The 21,839-nt window shown below is 39.1% G+C and overlaps 1 protein-coding gene across 7 annotated transcripts in view; it reads left to right on the top strand.

Annotated features, from left to right (window-relative positions):
• PCDH15 (protocadherin related 15) overlaps positions 1–21,839 on the top strand; it is a 1,707,782-nt gene that overhangs the window by 1,620,713 nt on the left and 65,230 nt on the right. For all 7 annotated transcript variants that reach the window (XM_078077809.1, XM_078077807.1, XM_078077810.1 and 4 more), the window contains 2 exons: positions 4,910–5,125; positions 11,967–12,055. In XM_078077809.1, the coding sequence (XP_077933935.1) occupies positions 4,910–5,125; positions 11,967–12,055 (305 nt within the window). The remainder of the gene's footprint in view (positions 1–4,909; positions 5,126–11,966; positions 12,056–21,839) is intronic.

Below are 21,839 nucleotides of genomic sequence, written 5' to 3'. Positions count from 1 at the left end.
ATATAGGGAGGGGCTTACTCTTCAACTTTGGGCTTATTACTTACATTGGACAGTTCATTTTCCCATTGTCTTGGTGATGTGGTTTTGGAATATAGGTGAGGTTCGGAGGGATGAGGTCTGGAGCCAATGGCCAAGAAAGAATTCTTGAGATGTCTTTGGTACAAAATGGTGGTTTTATTAAAGCACAGGAACAGGACCCCTGGGCAGAAAGAACTGCATTGTAAGTGTGAGAAGTGACTGATTCTATACTTGGGAGTTGAGGGAGGTGAGGAAAAGGGACATTTTCAAAAGAACTTTCATATGCTAAAGAGGACTTACAAGATACCAGAGGCTTTGCCATTGTCAAGTTAAGGTTGTTTTTCCCTCTAGCAAGGCATTAACATAAAGAGAGTTGGGAGCATCCTGGAAGAATGTCACACATGTTCCATCCAGGAGTGGGTTGGGGGGGTGGGGAGAGGTTGTAGGGCGAGGTTGCAGGGTGTTAGCCTGGCTTTGTCTTTAGCTAGCCTTCTGCTCCCTCATCATTGGGGTTGTGGAATGACCCACAAAGAACAATTTTAAAACCTTCAGCCTTTGTGGCTTTTACTGCCAGAGGGAGTGAGGTCTGGTGGTCTTCTGTGAGTTAGATCTTGTGATTCTTTTTATGACCTGCTTTTTTTTTTTTCTTTTTTTCTTTATGACCTGACTCTAGGTTAAGTGTCAGCCTAAAACCAAAATGGCTTTAATTAATTTGGTCAACTTGCCCAAGCCTCCCTTCCCTCCTGCCTCAGTGTATTTTATGATTATTTTTATTATTTTTTAAAGATTTTATTTATTTGACAGAGAGAGACACAGCGAGAGAGGGAACACAAGCAGGGGGAGTGGGAGAGGGCGAAGCAGGCTTCCCGCCGAGCAGGGAGCCCGATGCGGGGCTCTATCCCAGGCCCTGGGACCATGACCTGAGCTGAAAGCAGATGCTTAACGACTGAGCCACCCAGGCGCCCATGCCTCGGTGTATTTTTAAAATGCACCTTAACCTGTTAAGAATAAAATACAGCTCCCTTGTGGTTATCTTAATAAATTAGGAATAGTAGAAATTCCTTGCTTATTGAAATTGAAAGTTCATCAGTAAGAACTGTGCAAAGAAACTTAATGTACCAAGCAGTCATGGTGATTTTATTATAACCGTCATTTCTTTTCTAAATGTGATTGCATTGTGGTATGGTGTTTATTTTAAAATACAAAGGTTTGTTTGACTGAGAAAGACAAAAACCACATGATTTCAGTCATTTATAGAACCTAAAAAAACAAAGTAAACAAAAAGCAGAATGAGACCTATAAATACAGAGAACAAACTGACAGTTTCCAGTGGGGAGGGGAGAAGGGGTAGGGCAGATGGGTGAAGGGGAGTGGGAGACAAGGGCTTCTAGTTATGGAATGAAAAAGTCACAGGAATATCGTCAATGTTATTGCAATAGAACTATATGGTGACAGATGGTCGATACACTTGTGAGCACAGAAAAACATATAGATGTTGAATCACTGTGTTGTACACCTGAAACTAATGTAACATTGCGTGCCAACTATACTCAAATTATAAAAAATTAAAAATTTTTTTGAAAAGCACAGGCCTGGGGGCTCAGTCAGCTAAGCGTCTGCCTTCAGCTCAGGTCATGATCTCAGGGTCCTGGTATCCAGTCCCAAGTAGGGCTCCTTGCTCAGCAGGGAGCCTGCTTCTCCCTCTCCCTCTGCCCCTCCCCTTGTTTGTGCTCTCTCTGTCAAATAAATAGGTAAAATCTTTAAAAAAGAAAAAAAATGGAAAAAAAATCACAGGCCTGCATGTTAGCTGTAAATACTTGGAAGTGGGGAGAAGGGGGTGATGTGGCCAACTGGACTTAGATTCTAGAGTTGGAAAAACCAGTCCTGAAGCATAGAGATAGCCAAGCAGATAAGATATTTAACTACCAAAGTCTCAAGTTCTTTGCAGGTAAAATAGGGAATAATAATGTATATCTCATGGTATTATAGTATAGATGAAATAAAATGATTTAAAATGCCTGTAAAAATTTAAAAATACAAAGATTTAGAATCTCATAACACATAATTGAGTAAAAGAATTCAGAGAGAAAGGAGAATGTATGGTGTGATCCCATCAACATAAAGTCAAAAAATAGGCATAACTAGGGATGCCTGGGTGGCTCAGTCAGTTAAGCACCTGCCTTCAGCTCAGGTCATGAGCCCAGGGTTCTGGAATCGAGTCCTGCATCGGGTTCCCTGCTTCTCCCTCTCCCACTCCCCCTGCTTGTGTTCTCTCTCTCTCTCTCTGACAAATAAATAAATAAAATCTTTAAAAAAAAAAAATAAAAATAGGCATAACCAGTTTATTTACTTAGAAATAAACACAGTGGTTTCCTGGGGAGTGGGTATGGCTGAAAGGACCTAGAGAACATTCTGGGATGCTGGTAATGCTTTATTTCTTGATGCAGGGGCTAGTCACATGGATGTGTATATTTTGCAAAATATATTGAGCTGTATACTCATGATTTCTCCATTTTTGTGCACATTTTTTATACCTCACTGTCATTTGCATCAACAGTAAAAAATTTATTTCAGTGGAAACACCCATGCTAATTATAAGTTAAAGGATAATATTCAACCAAATTTTTGACCTCTTTGGCATTAGTCTCAAATTTGCTCCTAGTATGTAAAAGAAATGTCTTTGATTACTTGATTCAGACTTTGATTTTAATTTTAGTTGGAAGTGTGGTTTTTATTTTTTATGCTATCCTTTATTAAATGAATAAAAACCCTGAGTTCAAAGCTTAAAAGGAAACACTTTGATAACTATTTTTTCTTTGTTCTTCTTCTCCTTTTAGTGATAATGTGATCTAATGTTGAAATCTAATTAATGTCCCTCTAATGTCAAAACTAAGCTCTGTCGTTCTGTGAAACGTACAGTCTACGGAGATGAGCTGGTAGCTGGAGCTCGTCCTAGTCTAAAGCTGAGAATTTTGACTTCTTAGAAAATTCAAGAAATATTTTATCCCAAAGTGAAATATCTCTGTTTGTTTTTTATTTTAAATTACCTTGTTCACCAGGTGGTTAAAGTTATCCTGAAATGTTTTCCGTGGTTAAGCACATATATAGAATTTGAAGCTGAAGTATCAAGCTCATGGTAAACCTTAATATACATTTGCTGTTATTTACTATTATTATCATTATATTTATCCCAACTTTACCACTTACTGTGTAGCCCTTGGCTATTGAAATTTAGTTGGAATTCAAACCTCAATTTCTGAATCCCATTAGCCTCATTTCGAGTGTTGAGTAGCCATAGTGGCTACTGCTGTGTTGTACAGAACACAGAGCATGTCCTTCAGCACAGAAAATTATGTTGGATAGCACTAATTTATGTAATTGGAATAATCCATTTCTCATAGTTTTTACTAAAGAAGGTAATGTTTTATAGAATCCTTAGCATTATAATGGCAAATCAAAAATGCTTGATACAGGGCGCCTGGGTGGCTGTTGGTTAAGTGTCTGCCTTCTGCTCAGGTCATGATCCTGGAGTCCCGGGATCGAGCCCTGCATCTGACTCCCTGCTCAGCAGGGAGTCTGCTTCTCCCTCTGACCCTCACCCCACTCGTGTTCTCTCTCTCTCTCTTTCTCAAATAAATAAAATCTTTTAAAAAAATGTTTGATACATGATACTTATAATATCTTTTTTTTTTTTTTTTTTTTTTTTTTTTTTTTTTTTTAAAGATTTTTATTTATTTATTTGACAGACAGAGACACAGCGGGAGAGGGAACACAAGCAGGCGGAGTGGGAGAGGGAGAAGCAGGCTTTCCACCGAGCAGGGAGCCTGATGCGGGGCTCGATCCCAGGACCCTGAGATCACGACCTGAGCCGAAGGCAGACGCTTAACCGCTGAGCCACCCAGGCGCCCCGATACTTATAATATCTTTGGTAAAAATAAGAATAACCAAACAATGAAAATAATAATATAAAACTTACATATCTAGTATCGTGAATAAGGTGTATGTAGCCTTGTATAAATTCACTGAGACTCTCCTGCTTATCATTCCTCTTTCAAATATTCCATTATGAAATAATTCTCAAACTGGCATTCTAAAAAATCTCTGAAGTAGAAGCCATAGAGCCAGGCTAATAGATTATACACCCAGCTTCATTAAAAAAATAAATAAATAAAAAATAAAAAAACAAAAACAAAAAAACCACCACCAACATTCTAAACAACTATTTCCCTATTTAAATGCTTCAATGTTAAGAAACCTTAAATGTAGATCATAAGCACCTAAAACTAGGAACAAATCTGGTTAATTGGGATATAGAATGATTAAAAAGGAACCTGGATTAGTGTTCTAACCTTCTCTAATTATGATATGGCACCAACTAATTAGGATCTCTTTATACAGCTCTAGAGTTATTGGCTAAGAGCTCTTAACTTTTCTCTCACTGTCATTTGAGATCTTTTCGTGCATTATTTTATTTTTTCCCCTTCTGGAAATAGGTTAGATCAAAACGACTATCACCTGCTTTGCCTGTTACACAAGACAATGGCTAGGTAAACAATCAGTCCCATCCTTAAACCAATTTGGATCACAGCCCAGAGTTGAACCCATTAGACATGCCAATCAAAACACTTAATTCACCAGGCTGGACTGGGTTATAACAGAGTCTGTGTCCTTCCTATTCACAGTTGGGTAGTTATTATCATTCTAATAACAACCATTCATCCCTGTGGACACAAAGCCTGTTAATCTACATAACGATACCCGGAAAAATAGAGTTATAGGAGGGTTGTATTGTGCTACTACAAAAGAACATCAGTCTACAAACAGAAATAAGCCCTTGAATATAGGTTGTTTTTTTTCCTGCTTATTTATACCCTGTGTTTTTTCCTCCTAGGCTACTGACAAAGATACTGGCAATTACAGTGCCATGGCTTACCGACTCATCATTCCACCCATTAAAGAGGGAAAAGAAGGATTTGTGGTGGAAACGTATACGGGGCTCATCAAAACTGCTATGCTCTTCCACAACATGAGAAGGTCCTACTTCAAATTCCAAGTCATCGCAACTGACAACTATGGGCAGGGACTGAGTGGCAAAGCGGATGTCCTGGTAAGTAGATAGACATCCGGATTAGGGGAGGCACGTGCACCTGCTAGTCTGTGGCCAGTGTTTCCAACTCACGGAACTTTTACATTTATTCGAAATAGGTTTTCTAAAACATAAATGTGATTACTTTTCATCCAGATTGTTAGTAGCCGCTGGTTTGGGATATGAAAGGTATAGCTTTAAGGCTGTGTATTTTTTGACATTTGCGAAATGCATCATAATATGTTTTCATATATGGCTGCGACAACATTTCCACAAGTGTTGGATTTCCATTTGGTCTGTAGATTGCATTTTTTTTTAAAGATTTTATTTATTTATTTGATAGAGATAGCCACAGCAGGAACACAAGCCAGGGGAGTGGGAGAGGGAGAAGCAGGCTTCCCGCCGAGCAGGGAGACCGATGTGGGGCTCAATCCCAGGACCCTGGGATCATGACCTGAGCTGAAGGCAGATGCTTAATGACTGAGCCACCCAGGTGCCCCTGTAGGTTGCATTTTTAGTATAGAATTGGCTGGAGCCAGTTTTAAAATGCTTTGCCATATGCTGTAGAAATTAAAATGGATGGAATTTTTATTACTGTTTAAATTCCTTTCAGACCTTTTGTAATTAAGAAAATGAAAGGAAATGTTTTGGAGCAAATTTATGTTCCAATAGATGTAATTTCCTTCTTTTACCAAGATCCCCAGTGGTGGCATCGATGATCCTTGACTCAGTTATATTTGGCTTCAGTCGAGAATACCACTTTTCTCTTCTTTGTGTTAGGTGGCACACAATCTCCATGGTAGAGTATTCCCAAGGGCAGTTTGATATTACTGTTTGTTCAAGATATTCAACACCAATGCTTCTGCTATGGAATTTCTGCCAACTTGGAAGTGTGGATTGTTTGGACTTTGATGAATCTAGTAAACATTATAATTTATAATTATTACTGGAAATACTTGTCACAGGAAGACAGAATCAAGTATAATTTTTCTTTTGCTGTTTACATCTTATTAGGTCTTCATTTTCACAGTTCCCTGCAGTTCTCTGAACGAGTTTAACCTTCCCATATATGTAGACATCACAGATCACATTTTTCTGCTAAATCATGAAGACCAACTGCCATGACTGTGGTGGGCATGAAGGCCAGGACGTCCTCAGTTAGAGCCAGAAAGCTGCACTAGAATAAACAAAGGCCGATCTAAGCCAAGAAGCTTTTGACAGAAGACTTTAAAGTTGACATAGGTCTTTAATCGAGTTAAGATCTATAAACCTGATGTCCATAATGTTGCTATTTCCCTTCCTGTTATTTCAGGACTACACAATGCGGTGCCGTCAGGATAGACAGTAAAGTCACTACACTAAGGATAATTAAAGTACTACAATAACAGGGACACCTGGGTGGCTCAGTTGGTTAAACGTCTGCCTTTGGCTCAGGTCATGATCTCAGGGTCCTGGGATGGAGCCCTGCATCAGGCCCCAGCTCAGCGGGAAGCCTGCTTCTCCTCCTGCTTCTCCCCACTGTTCATGCTCGTTCACTCTCTCTCAAATAAATAAATAAAATCTTAAAAAAAAAAATACTACAATAACATAGGTAAGATATAACTATATAAATTATCTACGTAATATGTACATGAGCAATGTGAAGTTTATGGGTTTCTCATTTGGATTCTGTAAACTGTTGTGTGGAAATTTAAAAGTATACTTTTAAAATTACCCAAAATAAATGTAGGAAGAGTTATTTCAAGGTAATCATAGTGTGATATATTTATAAACCATTTATACACACACACATACACACATATACATATATGGAAAACTTCCCAGCAAAACAATCTTTATGGTAAGTCAAGAGAAGGTAGATGTGGGGAGAAATAAGACTTTGATGTAGAGGTTCTTTCTGAGAAGTTAAGTCATTGCAGAAGACGACCTTCTGAAGTCAGAAGGCCTTCAATGACCTCATTTCTACTATTCTCCATCTAACTCATTCAGACCCAGTAATATTGGTCAATTTGCTGATTTCCAAACAGCCAGACATGTCCTCGCTTTAGAGATTTTGCAGTACTGCTGTCTAGAATGTTCTTTCCCCAGATGTGTTCATGACTAGCTCCCTCATCTCATCCAAGTATTTGCAAGGATGTATTTCACAGGGAAGCCCACTCCAACCATCCAGTTTAGCATTGCAGCCCTACCGTGTCACTTCCACCTCTTTACAGTGGGCTTACCATATTCATGTTCATATTTTCCCATGAAAACTCCATGATGAGAGTTTTTTGTTTTATTTTATTCCCTGAGGTATTTCAAGTGCCCAGAATAATTCCTGACATATAGCGGGCACTCAATGCCTATTCAGTGGATGAATGGCCTCTCTCTTACAGTGTAGGTTAGCGGCTCTTGACGTGTGGACCATGGAACACTGAGGATCCCCCAAATCATTTCAGGGTTCAGTAGGGTCAGACCTTTTTTAGTGAGAATGTTAGGACATTGTTTGACTTTTTACGATATTGTATTTGAATCATTGTATCCTTCATAGTCATACACAAAGAGAAAGGGGAAAAAAAAAAGCCTGAAGACTGCCCTCACTCATAAGCAGTAAAACTTATTAGTTTTAACAAATCTCCACTCTTGACTAAACACATTTTCAATATTTTCTGAAATGAAATGGGAAGTATGCAAAAAGCATTTCTGCTGTGAAAGGAATTATAATGGTAGTCTCAAGGAAAAGCTCTGTGAAAGCTGAATTTGCTGGGGTTTTTTTTTTTTTTTTTAAGGAATAGCTTTTTATTTGAAAAAAAATGAGATAAAATATGGTTATTTAAACTTGAATATTTGCTAGACATTTACACAAAAATGAACAAAGTGAGACAGCCAATTTAAGGAAAACAACTGACAGTATTTGCTGCTAATGATAACATCTAAAAGCACAAATCAGAATATTGGAAACTTGTATTCACTCACCACTGTGATCTTGACAGCTTCCCATTATTTAAAGACCGTAAGATCAGTGGTCATAGTAAAGAATGTGATTTTTTTCTTGATATTGTATAATGTAATGTGTCAGTATTTGACAAATCTGTGTTATTCAATGAACCAATATTTTTCAAATGACCAATGCATGAGGTGAAAACGTCACTGTGGGTAAAGACTCATTCAAAGTGCAAGACAGAGAAATGGGTTTTAACGTAACTAAACCCAATTTTCAATTTCATATCAAAATTAATCTCCGACTCCTGCTTGAGTTTGGGTGTAGTATCAAAGACTGTACAGAGCTATCTAAAAAAGATTATTAAGCTGTTCTTCCTTTTCAAGAGAAGTGAGATTGCACCAGAGGCCAGTCAGGAGAGACAGTGACCAGTCTAAGCAAGAGATGGTGAGAGTCTCTAGAACTTTGCTGCCCAGAGTGTGAGTTATTTGTCCTCTGTGGCTACTGAGCACTTGCTTTTGTGACTTTGTCACACTGAGATGTATCATAAGCATAAAATGCACACTGGGTTTCAAAGACTTGGTATAAAAAAATGCAAAATGTCTCCTTAATAAGTGGTTTGGTATTTATTTGTGAGAATGATAATATATTAATAATATATTAATATATTGGGTTAAGTGTATTATTAAATGACCTTGACTTTTTTTTTTTTTAATCTTTCTATTGTGGATACCAGAACATTTAAAATTACGTATCTGGCATGTATGTGTGGCTTACATTAATTTTTTTATTGGACAGCACTGTCTAAACTATATGGGAATGAGTGGAAAGGAAGAAAAAAGGAAAGCTAAGAAATTTATGAAGAAGGATTAAAAGGACTTAGAAATAATAGAATATGTAAAATAGGAAGCTCTCTGGTTTTAGAACGTTGTGCTTCACAAATGTTACTTTTCCTTCTTTAGACTGTCGCTTGTCCTTTTGATCCATTACAGAGATTGATCCCAAAATCATAGAAATATGTTTTTAAAAAGTCTTTATAAGTAGAATTTTATAAGCACAATCGTTATGGTTGGTATAATAAACTGATGTGTAGTTACAGAAATATTTGCATAAAGATTGTACTAGAAAAGTAACAAAATCTAGGAATCTTAAACATTTAAATACCTTTATTATAGATGATAGATGAAGCCAAGATTCAGAGATGTAGCATTTCTTTGAAAGATCAAAATTTAAACGATATTAGCTTATTTTCTTGGTCGGCATAGTGAAAAATGTATGTGTTCTCCATAAATCATAATTATACTTTAAGGAGATTTAAAACTTCTAAATAACTATTTATAGGTTAGTCTGAGACAAATACTTTTGGAGTTAAATGCAATCTGAATTTTGTTACTTTATCAGAATTGTAACTACATTATTTTTTATCTTAATACAAAAGTATGTGTTCAAAAGTAAAGATCAAAAAATCTTTTTGGTAAATTGTAAGCTTAATATGTATATATTCTGGAGGAAGTTAAATCTTTTTTTTTAAGATTTTATTTATTTATTGGACAGAGAGAGAGCACAAGCAGAGGGGAGAGGCAGATTCCCTGCTGAGCAGGGAGCCTAACACTTGGGCTCAATCCCAGGACCTTGGGATCATGACCTAAGCCAAGGCAGATGCTTAACCGATTGAACCACCCAAGCGCCCCTGGAGGATCTTAAATCTTAATTCATTTTGTTAGTTCAGTCAGAATTTAACCCCAAAACTCATTAGCAAATTAAAAATTCCCTTGAGTAAGTACTTTAATCTTCTGTATAAAGAGAAATTACCAGCTGTCCTTAAAAGGCAAATGATAGAGTTATTACTATCGTCAAGGCAAAATTTTGTTCCCAAATAGAGTCCCTAGCACATGAATTGATTTTTTTTCTGAAAGATTACTTGTAAATGAGCTTCTGAAAGTTCAAAACATAATTATAGGAAAGGAAATCCTACCACTTCCCTGCACCCGCATATAACATTCTAGTTTTTCGTTGCCCTACAACTACTAAGAATCTAACACTCATACATAATAGAGCCCTGGGTGGTGTTTGTCATGGTAGGCTGATTTTGTAACACAAAACTCCAAAACATTTCAGGGGCTTAACCTAACAAATTTTATTTTTCTCTCTTGGGCCACACCAAGAGTGTACATGGTTGGTTGGTATTCTTGACAGCATTCCAGAAAATGGAGATTTAGGGACTCAAGCTCCTTCCACCTTTTGTCTTTGACCTTCTTTAGGGTTTCTTTATTCAGACTGAGACTGTGAAAGAAAGGGAACACATAAAAAAAGACAAAGTTACACAAAAACTGTGTTAATCCCTTTTTCTAATGAAGTCAGTTTTGTTTTTTTGTTTTGTTTTGTTTTGTTTTGGTAAAGCCACAATCAGGATCCATGTCCATGTTTGTGGGAAATTTGGACATATGGTCCCAGTTGCTGATGATGAGTTAGCGGTACAGGATTGGAACTGCTGGTGTGAACTGTTTGCTCATAGGTGGTAATCAGACCCCTGACTTAATATAGTCTGTACACATGAATTATGAGACTTACACATGGTTTGAAAGATTTCCACTTAGTTGAGATATTTCATATAATATTTTGGATTTCTTCTCTTGAAAAATAGAAAGATCCAGCAAATCTGGACCTTTTCTCCCACGTGGTAATCTTCATTAGGGATAAAAAACCTCTTTATTAGTTTTCTTATTTAAAAAGTGGAATGGGGGGTCTCCTGGGTGGCTCAGGCAGTCGAACATCCAACTGTTGATTTCGGCCCAGGTCATAATCTCAGGGTCATGGGATGGAGCCTTTGCATCAGGCTCCTCGCTCAGTGTGGAGTCTGCTTGAGATTCTCTCCCTCTCCCTATGCCCGTCTACTGCTTACTCGCTCTCTCTTTCTAAAATAAGTAAGTGAATCTTCAAATAAATAAATAAAAATAAAAAGTGGAATGATAGTCATAACTACCTGATATGGTCATATTTGGAATTAAATGAGTGAAAACCTATGGAGTATTGTGGGAAAAAAGTAAATGATTGGTCATACACACTATTACATAAATACTGCTTTTTTAATTTTTCTAAATAAGATCGCAGAAGGAATTCCATAAATGTTAGCAGAATAGAAATGATTTGTAAAAAGCTGCTACATTAGCTCATTTTAGTCCCATACGTAAATATGTATATATCTGTCTCTTTATTCCCACAAACATGGAATTGGCTCAAGCGGACACAAAGACTATATATGACGATCCCATAGAATGAATTATTTGAACCGGTCGTATCTCAGCTTCTTAGTCACACTGGATAAGTGATCTCTCGAGATTTGTAAAACCTGCGTTTTCCATTATCCTGAGTGTCCTTCAATAACCCAATTAGAAAAATAAACACACCTTCTTTCATACCTTAGAAAATGACCAACAAAACAAACACAAACCAACCACACTGGACGTCTAAGTAAGTTAGACTTACTTCTAAGTAAATAGTGATAGTGCATCAGTCTCCACCTGCCCCAACATCTAGCGGTGCTTGTGTACCTGAAGATACCATTCATTCCTACGTTACAAATGGGAAACCACTGGGTCCATGCGTCCATGTACAGTAGGGAAGTAATGGAAGCATTGTGTTTTGGTTATAGAAGTGCTGGGGAGAAATCAGAGAGGGAGAAGAACCATGAGAGACTCTGGACCCAGGGAAACAAGCTGAGGGTTTCAGAGGGGAGGGGGATGGGGAGAGGGGATAGCCGGTTGATGGGTATTAAGGAGGGCACGTGATATGATGAGAGCACTGGGTGTTATATGCAACTGGTGAATCATTGAACACTGTATCAAAAACTAATGATGTACTATACAGTGGCTAACTGAACAAGATTAAAAAAAGAAAAAAATGCTGGTGAGTTCTGAACAGGCTCTGGTTTCCTCCCTGCAGGTTTCCGTGGTCAATCAGCTGGACATGCAGGTCATTGTTTCCAACGTGCCCCCGACTCTGGTGGAAAAGAAGATAGAAGATCTCACAGAGTAATGGATTTTTGTTTACTTACATATTTATTTTCAGTTGGCTATAATTTTATTGAATGAGGTCCTTTTAATCATTACAGGGTTCAGATTAAACATATATTATAAAATACCATCTTAATAATTCAGGTTACCCTTTTCCTGAAACAGATAGCTTCATCTAATGTACACCAAGCTTCTGAGAGTGCCTGCGAATAGGTATGGAAATGAGATGTGATAAGATCTTACTCAGGATGCTTTGACTGATGCATCAACATAACCTCAAAACACTGCATATAAGAAACAAATCCTAACATTCGTTATTAGAGCATATATCTTGATTTTGTGGCCCCAAATTATTCAAAAACCTCATCTCAGTGATCCAGCTAGTCCAGGGAATGCTATTTCTCAAAGTGATGTATCTAGGTGGCTCACACTTATTCTTTCAAAAACCCTGAAGACTAATTTTAAACAATACATATTTGGATTCTTCTAGAATAAATGCCACATTGTACCTTTTGATCGTTGTACACTGAACACGTCACTTTTGACTCAGAAAAAGGTGTGACTATTTATGTGAAGCTGCAGTTCTCTAATAATATTCTGAATGCTATCGAGGATTATTACAATGCCTTTCTAGTTCACTCTGAGCGACCCGAACCTAGCCTGACGTCATTTCATAATTTTCATATGGGCACATACTTGTTATTCTGTGTCTTCCCTTGAGTTCAGGCTGACAGATGTCAATTATCACTGCTTCTCTCTAGCAAATTATCCCTCACTTCCAAGTTGCCAGAAGAAGCTTCAGCTAACAGCTAAACTTTCTGTAATTATGTGTCAAATACAGTAGGAAAAGCACAGATGGAATTCTGAGTGCTTCTCCCATAATGAAAACATGTGTGCTCTGTAACAATTATTTCTTGCAGTTTCACAAACTTAACTTTTGCGTGTCATGTACAATGTCCTATGGAGAAGGTGATTCTCAGTGTGCTCGACGTGTATGCTTGGAATATCAGTCATGCAGTGTCGGGTTTACTTCTGCAAAAGGGGTTTATACACATTTAGCCTTTGTCAAAATAATAGCTGATTACACATGAGAAAATCCGGAATCATGCCTCTCTCTTAGCTGCTTTCATGTTCTCTATGGAAGCAGGCTTTCTCTGATTGTACCATCCAGAAGATGGTAGAACCATCTTCAACCTCTAGCCCTTCATTATGCTTTATTTTTCTTCACAGAAAAATAAATACTATTTTCATTGCATGTCAATTTCCCACCAAAGTATAAGCTCCATGAGGATAGGAAACCTATCTTCCATTACTATAATTCCAGGCATATAGTGGGCACCCGATGCATATTATTGAATGAAAATTTTATACAAGCAAAATCATGATTCCTCTTTCTCATAGTGAGACATCATTTATTAACACTGAAAAGAAAATGACAAGAAAAAAGTATAACTTCATAGCAGTTTATAGTATTTTTTTTTAATTTTTTTATTGTTATGTTAATCCCCATACATTACATCATTAGTTTTAGATATAGTGTTCCATGATTCATTGTTTGTGCATAACACCCAGTGCTCCATGCAGAACGTGCCCTCCTCAATACCCATCACCAGGCTAACCCATCCTCCCAGCCCCCTCCCCTCTAGAACCCTCAGTTTGTTTTTCAGAGTCCATCGTCTCTCATGGTTCTTCTCCCCCTCCGATTCCCCCCCTTCATTCTTCCCCTCCTGCTACATTCTTCTTCTTCTTTTTTTCTTTCTTAACATATATTGCATTATTTGTTTCAGAGGTACAGATCTGAGATTCAACAGTCCTGCACAATTCACAGCGCTTACCAGAACACATACCCTCCCCAGTGTCCATCACCCAGTCACCCCATCCCTCCCACCCCACCCCCCACTCCAGCAACCCTCAGTTTGTTTCCTGAGATTAAGAATTCCTCATATCAGTGAGGTCATATGATACATGTCTTTCTCTGTTTGACTTATTTCGCTCAGCATAATACCCTCCAGTTCCATCCACGTCGTTGCAAATGGCAAGATCTTATTCCTTTTGATGGCTGCATAATATTCCATTGTATATATATACCACATCTTCTTTATCCATTCATCTGTTGATGGACATCTTGGCTCTTTCCACAGTTTGGCTATTGTGGACATTGCTGCTATAAACATCGGGGTGCACGTAGCCTTTCGGGTCCCTACTTTTGTATCTTTGGGGTAAATACCCAGTAGTGCAATTGCTGGATCATATGGTAGCTCTATTTTCAACTTTTTGAGGAACCTCCATACTGTTTTCCAGAGTGGCTGCACCAGCTTGCATTCCCACCAACAGTGTAGGAGGGTTCCCCTTTCTCCGCATCCCCGCCAACATCTGTCATTTCCTGACTTGTTAATTTTAGCCATTCTGACTGGTGTGAGGTGGTATCTCATTGAGGTTTTGATTTGGATTTCCCTGATGCCGAGCGATATTGAACACTTTTTCATGTGTCTGTTGGCCATTTGGATGTCTTCTTTGGAGAAATGTCTGTTCATGTCTTCTGCCCATTTCTTGATTGGATTCTTTGTTCTTTTGGTGTTGAGTTTGATGAGTTCTTTATAGATTTTGGATACTAGCCCTTTATCTGATATGTCATTTGCAAATATCTTCTCCCATTCTGTCAGTTGTCTTTTGGTTTTGTTGACTGTTTCCTTTGCTTTGCAAAAGCTTTTTATCTTGATGAAGTCCCAATAGTTCATTTTTGCCCTTGCTTCCCTTGCCTTTGGCGATGTTTCTAGGAAGAAGTTGCTGCGGCTGAGGTCGAAGAGGTTGCTGCCTGTGTTCTCCTTTAGGATTTTGATGGACTCCTGTCTCACATTGAGGTCTTTCAACCATTTGGAGTCTATTTTTGTGTGTGGTGTAAGGAAATGGTCCAGTTTCATTCTTCTGCATGTGGCTGTCCAATTTTCCCAACACCATTTGTTGAAGAGACTGTCTTTTTTCCATTGGACATTCTTTCCTGCTTTGTCAAAGATTAGTTGACCATAGAGTTGAGGGTCCATTTCTGGGCTCTCTATTCTGTTCCATTGATCTATGTGTCTGTTTTTGTGCCAGTACCATACTGTCTTGATGATGACAGCTTTGTAGTAGAGCTGGAAGTCTGGAATTGTGATGCCGCCAGCTTTGCTTTTCTTTTTCAACATTCCTCTGGCTATGCGGGGTCTTTTCTGGTTCCATACAAATTTTAGGATTATTTGTTCCATTTCTTTGAAGAAAGTGGATGGTATTTTGATGGGGATTGCATTGAATGTGTAGATTGCTCTAGGTAGGATTGACATCTTCACAATATTTGTTCTTCCAATCCATGAGCATGGAACGTTTTTCCATTTCTTTGTGTCTTCCTCAATTTCTTTCATGAGTATTTTATAGTTTTCTGAACACAGATCCTTTGCCTCTTTGGTTAGATTTATTCCTAGGTATCTTATGGTTTTGGGTGCAATTGTAAATGGGATCGACTCCTTAATTTCTCTTTCTTCTGACTTGTTGTTGGTGTATAGGAATGCCACTGACTTCTGTGCATTGATTTTATATCCTGCCACTTGACTGAATTCCTGTATGAGTTCTAGCAGTTTTGGGGTGGAGTCTTTGGGATTTTCCACATAAAGTATCATATCATCTGCAAAGAGTGAGAGTTTGACTTCTTCTTTGCCGATTTGGATGCCTTTGATTTCTTTTTGTTGTCTGATTGCTGTGGCTAGGACTTCCAATACTATGTTGAATAGCAGTGGTGATAGTGGACATCCCTGCCGCGTTCCTGACCTTAGGGGGAAAGCTCTCAGTTTTTCCCCATTGAGAATGATATTCGCTGTAGGTTTTTCATAGATGGCTTTTATGATATTGAGGTATATACCCTCTATGCCTATACTCTGAAGAGTTTTGATCAAGAAAGGATGCTGTACTTTGTCAAATGCTTTTTCTGCATCTATTGAGAGGATCATGTGATTCTTGTTTTTTCTTTTGTTAATGTATTGTATCACGTTGATTGATTTGCGGATGTTGAACCAACCTTGCAGCCCAGGGATAAATCCGACTTGGTCGTGGTGAATAATCCTTTTAATGTACTGTTGGATCCTATTGGCTAGTATTTTGGTGAGAATTTTTGCATCCATGTTCATCAGGGATATTGGTCTGTAATTCTCCTTTTTGATGGGGTCTTTGTCTGGTTTTGGGATCAAGGTAATGCTGGCCTCATGAAATGAGTTTGGAAGTTTTCCTTCCATTTCTATTTTTTGGAACAGTTTCAGAAGGATAGGTATTAATTCTTCTTGAAATGTTTGGTAGAATTCCCCTGGGAAGCCATCTGGCCCTGGGCTTTTGTGTTTTGGGAGATTTTTGATGACTGCTTCTATTTCCTTAGTGGTTATAGGTCTGTTCAGGTGTTCTATTTCTTCCTGGTTCAGTTTTGGTAGTTGATACATCTCTAGGAATGCATCCATTACTTCCAGGTTATCTAATTTGTTGGCATAGAGTTGCTCATAATATGTTCTTATAATTGTTTGTATTTCTTTGGTGTTGGTTGTGATTTCTCCTCTTTCATTCATGATTTTGTTGATTTGGGTCATTTCTCTTTTCTTTTTGATAAGTCTGGCCAGGGGCTTATCAATCTTGTTAATTCTTTCAAAGAACCAGCTCCTAGTTTCGTTGATCTGTTCTGCTGTTCTTTTGGTTTCTATTTCATTGATTTCTGCTCTGATCTTTATTATTTCTCTTCTCCTGCTGGGTTTAGGCTTTATTTGCTGTTCTTTCTCCAGCTCCTTTAGGTGTAGGGTTAGGTTGTGTACTTGAGACCTTTCTTGTTTCTTGAGAAAGGCTTGTATTGCTATATACTTTCCTCTTAGGACTGCCTTTGCTGCATCCCAAAGATTTTGAATAGTTGTGTTTTCATTTTCATTGGTTTCCATGAATTTTTGTAATTCTTCTTTAATTTCCTGGTTGACCCATTCATTCTTCAGTAGGATGCTCTTTAGCCTCCATGTATTTGAGTTCTTTCTGACTTTCCTCTTGTGATTGAGTTCTAGTTTCAAAGCATTGTGGTCTGAAAATAGGCAGGGGATGATCCCAATCTTCTGGTACCGGTTCAGACCTGATTTATGACCTAGGATGTGATCTATTCTGGAGAATGTTCCATGGGCACTAGAGAAGAATGTGTATTCCGTTGCTTTGGGATGGAATGTTCTGAATATGTCTGTGAAGTCCATTTGGTCCAGTGTGTCATTTAAAGTCTTTATTTCCTTGTTGATCTTTTGCTTAGACGATCTGTCCATTTCAGTGAGGGGGGTGTTAAAGTCCCCCACTATTATTGTATTGTTGTCAATGTGTTTCTTTGCTTTTGTTATTAATTGCCTTATATAATTGGCTGCTCCCGTGTTAGGGGCATAGATATTTACAATTGTTAGATCTTCTTGTTGGATAGACCCTTTAAGTATGATATAGTGTCCTTCCTCATCTCTTATTACAGTCTTTGGTTTAAAATCTAATTTGTCTGATATAAGGATTGCCACCCCAGCTTTCTTTTGGTGTCCATTAGCATGGTAAATGGTTTTCCACCCCCTCACTTTCAATCTGGGGGTGTCTTTGGGTCTAAAATGAGTCTCTTGCAGACAGCATATCGATGGGTCTTGTTTTTTAATCCAATCTGATAGCCTGTGTCTTTTGATTGGGGCATTTAGCCCATTTACATTCAGGGTAACTATTGAAAGATAGGAGTTCAGTGCCATTGTATTGCCTGTAAAGTGACTGTTACTGTATATTGTTTGTGTTCCTTTCTGGTCTATGTTGCTTTTAGGCTCTCTCTTTGCTTAGAGGACCCCTTTCAATATTTGTTGTAGGGCTGGTTTCGTGTTTGCAAATTCCTTTAGTTTTTGTTTGTCCTGGAAGCTTTTTATCTCTCCTTCAATTTTCAATGACAGCCTAGCTGGATATAGTATTCTTGGCTGCATATTTTTCTCATTTAGTGCTCTGAATATGTCCTGCCAGTCCTTTCTGGCCTGCCAGGTCTCTGTGGATAAGTCTGTTGCCAATCTAATGTTTCTACCATTGTAGGTTACATATCTCTTCTCCCGAGCTGCTTTCAGGATTTTCTCTTTGTCTCTGAGACTCGTAAGTTTTACTATTAGATGTCGGGGTGTTGACCTATTTTTATTGATTTTGAGAGGGGTTCTCTGTGCTTCCTGGATTTTGATGCCTGTTTCCTTCCCCAAATTAGGGAAGTTCTCTGCTATAATTTGCTCCATTATACCTTCTGCCCCTCTCTCTCTTTCTTCTTCTTCTGGGATCCCAATTATTCTAATATTGTTTCGTCTTATGGTATCGTTTATCTCTCGAATTCTGCCCTCGTGATCCAGTAGTTGTTTATCTCTCTTTTTCTCAGCTTCTTTATTTTCCATCATTTGGTCCTCTATCTCACTGATTCTTTCTTCTGCCTCATTTATCCTAGCAGTTAGCGCCCCCATATTTGATTGCACCTCATTAATAGCCTTTTTGATTTCTACTTGGTTCGATTTTAGTTCTTTTACTTCTCCAGAAAGGGTTTCTCTAATAACTTCCATGTTTTTTTCAAGCCCAGCTAGTATCTTTAAAGTGATGATTCTGAACTCTAGATCTGACATCGTACTAATGTCCGTATTGAGTAGGTCCCTGGCAGTCGGTACTACCTCTTGTTCTTTTTGTTGAGGTGATTTTTTCCGTCTTGTCATTTTGTGCAGAGGAGAATAGATTAATGAGAGAACAAAATGCTAGCAGGGTAACAACGTCCCCAGAAAATATACTCTAAACAAATCAGAAAAGACCTGAAGCAGTGGGAAAAGAAAGGGAAAGAGAGAAAAAAGAAAAGGAAAGAAAAATAGAAAAAAGAAAAAGATAAAGATAAAAACAAACAAAAGCAGAACAAAACAAAACAAAACAAAAACAGAATGTGATCAAATATGATCAGGCTGGATTATAGATCAGTGCCACACACTAGATTTTGGGTGTATTTTGGTCTGTTAAAAGAAAGTCCCTCCCAAAATTTTAAAGAAAGAAAAACTTATATATGTACAAAAATAAGGGTTGATATGATGAAGGGATGGAATATGACTGTAAAGATGGAAATTATAAAAAATTTTTAAAAAGGATTTGATAAGTTGTTTGAAAAAAGAAAGAAGAGGATTAAAAAAAAAAAAAGAAAAAGAAAAAAAGGGAGAGAATGTGATCAGGCAGGGGAGTAGAAAAAAAACCATACACTAGAGATTTAGAGTATATTTTGATCTGTTAGAAGAAACTATCTCAAGATTTTAAAGAGAGAACAACTTATATATATATGCCAAAAATACGGGTAACTACTATGAAGGGATAGAATATGACTTTAAAAATGAAAAATAAAAATGTTTTTTTTTAAAAAGGGATTGATAAGATGTTGGTTGAAAAAGGGAAAAAGAAAAATTCAAAAAAAAAGAAAAAAGGAAAAAAGAAAAAAAGACAGTTAAAAAAAATAATTAACTTTGAAAGACTAAAGAATCATGGTAAAAAAGCCATGAATTCTATGTGCAGTGTTCCCCTAGCGCTGGAGTTCTGCCGTTCTCATTGATCGGTAAACTTGGTCTTGGCTGGCTGTTCTTGCTGATCTTCTGGGGGAGGGGCCTGTTGCCGTGGTTCCCAAATGTCTTTGCCGGAGGCAAAATTGCCCCGCCCTTGCCGGTCCGGGCTAAGTAATCTGCTCAGGTTTGCTCTCCGGAGCTTTTGTTCCCTGCAAGCTTTCCGTACAGCTTTGGAGGCGGAGAGTGAAAATGGCGGCCTCCCAGTCTCCGCCCCGGAGGAGCCGAGAACTCAGGGTCCCGGTCCTCAGCGAGCCCCCAGAGAAAAGCCGTCAGTCACTCCCGTCTCCCCGGTCTCCGGCCGCACTCCGCGCTCACCCGGCCTGTGACCGCGCCTTTCTATCTGGCACCCGACCCCGGGTGGAGTCTCCAAACCCAGCAGATCCCCGCGGTGCACTCCCGCACCTCTCCTCCCGGGGGAAGAAGGTGAGTCTCCCCGGATCTGCCGCTTGTTGGGTCCCTGCTGGAGGAGCTGTGGCCCGACTGTGCCGCGGATCACGGTTTATAGCAACCCCGAGCTGAGAGCCCGCGCCTGGGCTCCGTCTCTGCAGCCGGCTTCCCTGCTCCGATACCTGGGAGCTCTGCCGCACTCAGGCACCCCCGGTCTTTCTGTGACCCCGAGGGTCCTGAGACCACACTGTCCCGCGAGGGTTCCACCCCCCACTTCGCCACCAGAGTGATGTCCCTCAGCGGAGCAGACTTCTAAAAGTTCCGATTTTGTGCTCCGTGGCTCTATCACTTGCCAGAAGCGGCCGTCGGAGGCCCCTCCCCCGCCGTCTATCCTCCCGAATATCGCCTCGGATTCACTTCTCCGCACGTCCTACCTTCCAGAAAGTGGTCGCTTTTCTGTTCAGAGAGTTGTTGTTCTTCTTTTCTTTGATCTCCTGTTGAGTTTGTAGGTGTTCAGAATGGTTTGATCCCTATCCAGCTGAATTCCTGAGAGGAGACGGAATCCAGGTCTCCTACTCCTCCGCCATCTTGCTCCCGGTCTCAGTTTATAGTATTTTTTTTCCCCTTAAATGGCAATGAAGATCCGAATGAGAAAAACCAGGCACCTTTCAAGTCTTGAGAGAAAAGTATTCCTGTGAAAGGAGCTTAGAGTTCCGTAACATTGGTTTAGAAACACGAGCTGGGGCAAATCAGTTCACCCTCCCCAGACTGCCTCACCATTTCTAGTCACCTGTTCACAGAAACTAATAAAGCTAATATCATGGGGTTGCTGGCTAGAACTAAACAATATCGGCCACATAGGACAATGGGGATTGTGACTCTTCCAGGGATAACAGATATTCTAAGAAATGAGGTTAGTGACCCAGTGAGGAGGGTAAAGACTGAGACCCCAGTTTTTCCATTCTTTCCAAAGAGGGTTGTTTAGTATGGAGCTCAGATGATGGATTCAAACAGAAGTTTGAATCTTATTATAGCCCTGTGACCTCCAGGCAGGAGATTTCACACTTAGGGCTACGCCTCCTCATCTTGACAATTGGAACAAGAAGGCCAATCCTCTATTGCTGTTTTGGTTTTTTGTTTTTTTTTTTTTAAGATGTTATTTATTTGAGAGAGAGGGAGGGAGAGAGTGCATGTGCACACAAGTGAGGGGAGGGGCAGATGGAGAGGAGGAAGCAGACTCCCCGTTGAGCAGGGAGCCCAATGGAGAAGATCCCAGGATGCTGAGATCATGACCTGAGCTGAAGGCAGACGCTTAACTAACTGACCCATCCAGGCGCCCCGTGTTGCTTTTTTGAAAGAATTAAATAGAAATTTGCTTGTGCAGTAAGCATAGCGGCACATGCCTGATTCCTTAGTGTAGATTTTTAAAAATCTGTGTTAAATTAGAGATTCTTAAGCATAAAAATTTCTGATCCCTTTGAAAAATAGACTTCATTTTTTAGAGTAACTTTATATTCACAGCAAAATGAAGCAGAAGAATTCCCATATGCCCCCTTCCCCCACACACATGGCTTCACTCCCTATCAACATCTCCCACCAGACTGGTACATTTGTTACAACCAGCAAACCTACACCGGCACATCAGAATCACCCCAAATTCATAGTTGACACTAGGTTTACTCTCGGTGGCGTACATTCTGTGGGTTTGAACTAAAGTGTAATGACATCTGTCTATCACGGTAGTATCAATACAGAATGGATCCACTGCTCTAAAATCCTCTGTCTGCACCCCCTTTCCATTC

The sequence above is a fragment of the Halichoerus grypus genome, chromosome 7 (assembly GCF_964656455.1).
Source record: "Halichoerus grypus chromosome 7, mHalGry1.hap1.1, whole genome shotgun sequence".
NCBI classification, from domain to species: Eukaryota; Metazoa; Chordata; class Mammalia; order Carnivora; family Phocidae; genus Halichoerus; species Halichoerus grypus.
The sequence above is the reverse complement of the archived record's forward strand: the minus strand, read 5'-3'. Positions and strand labels throughout refer to the sequence as shown.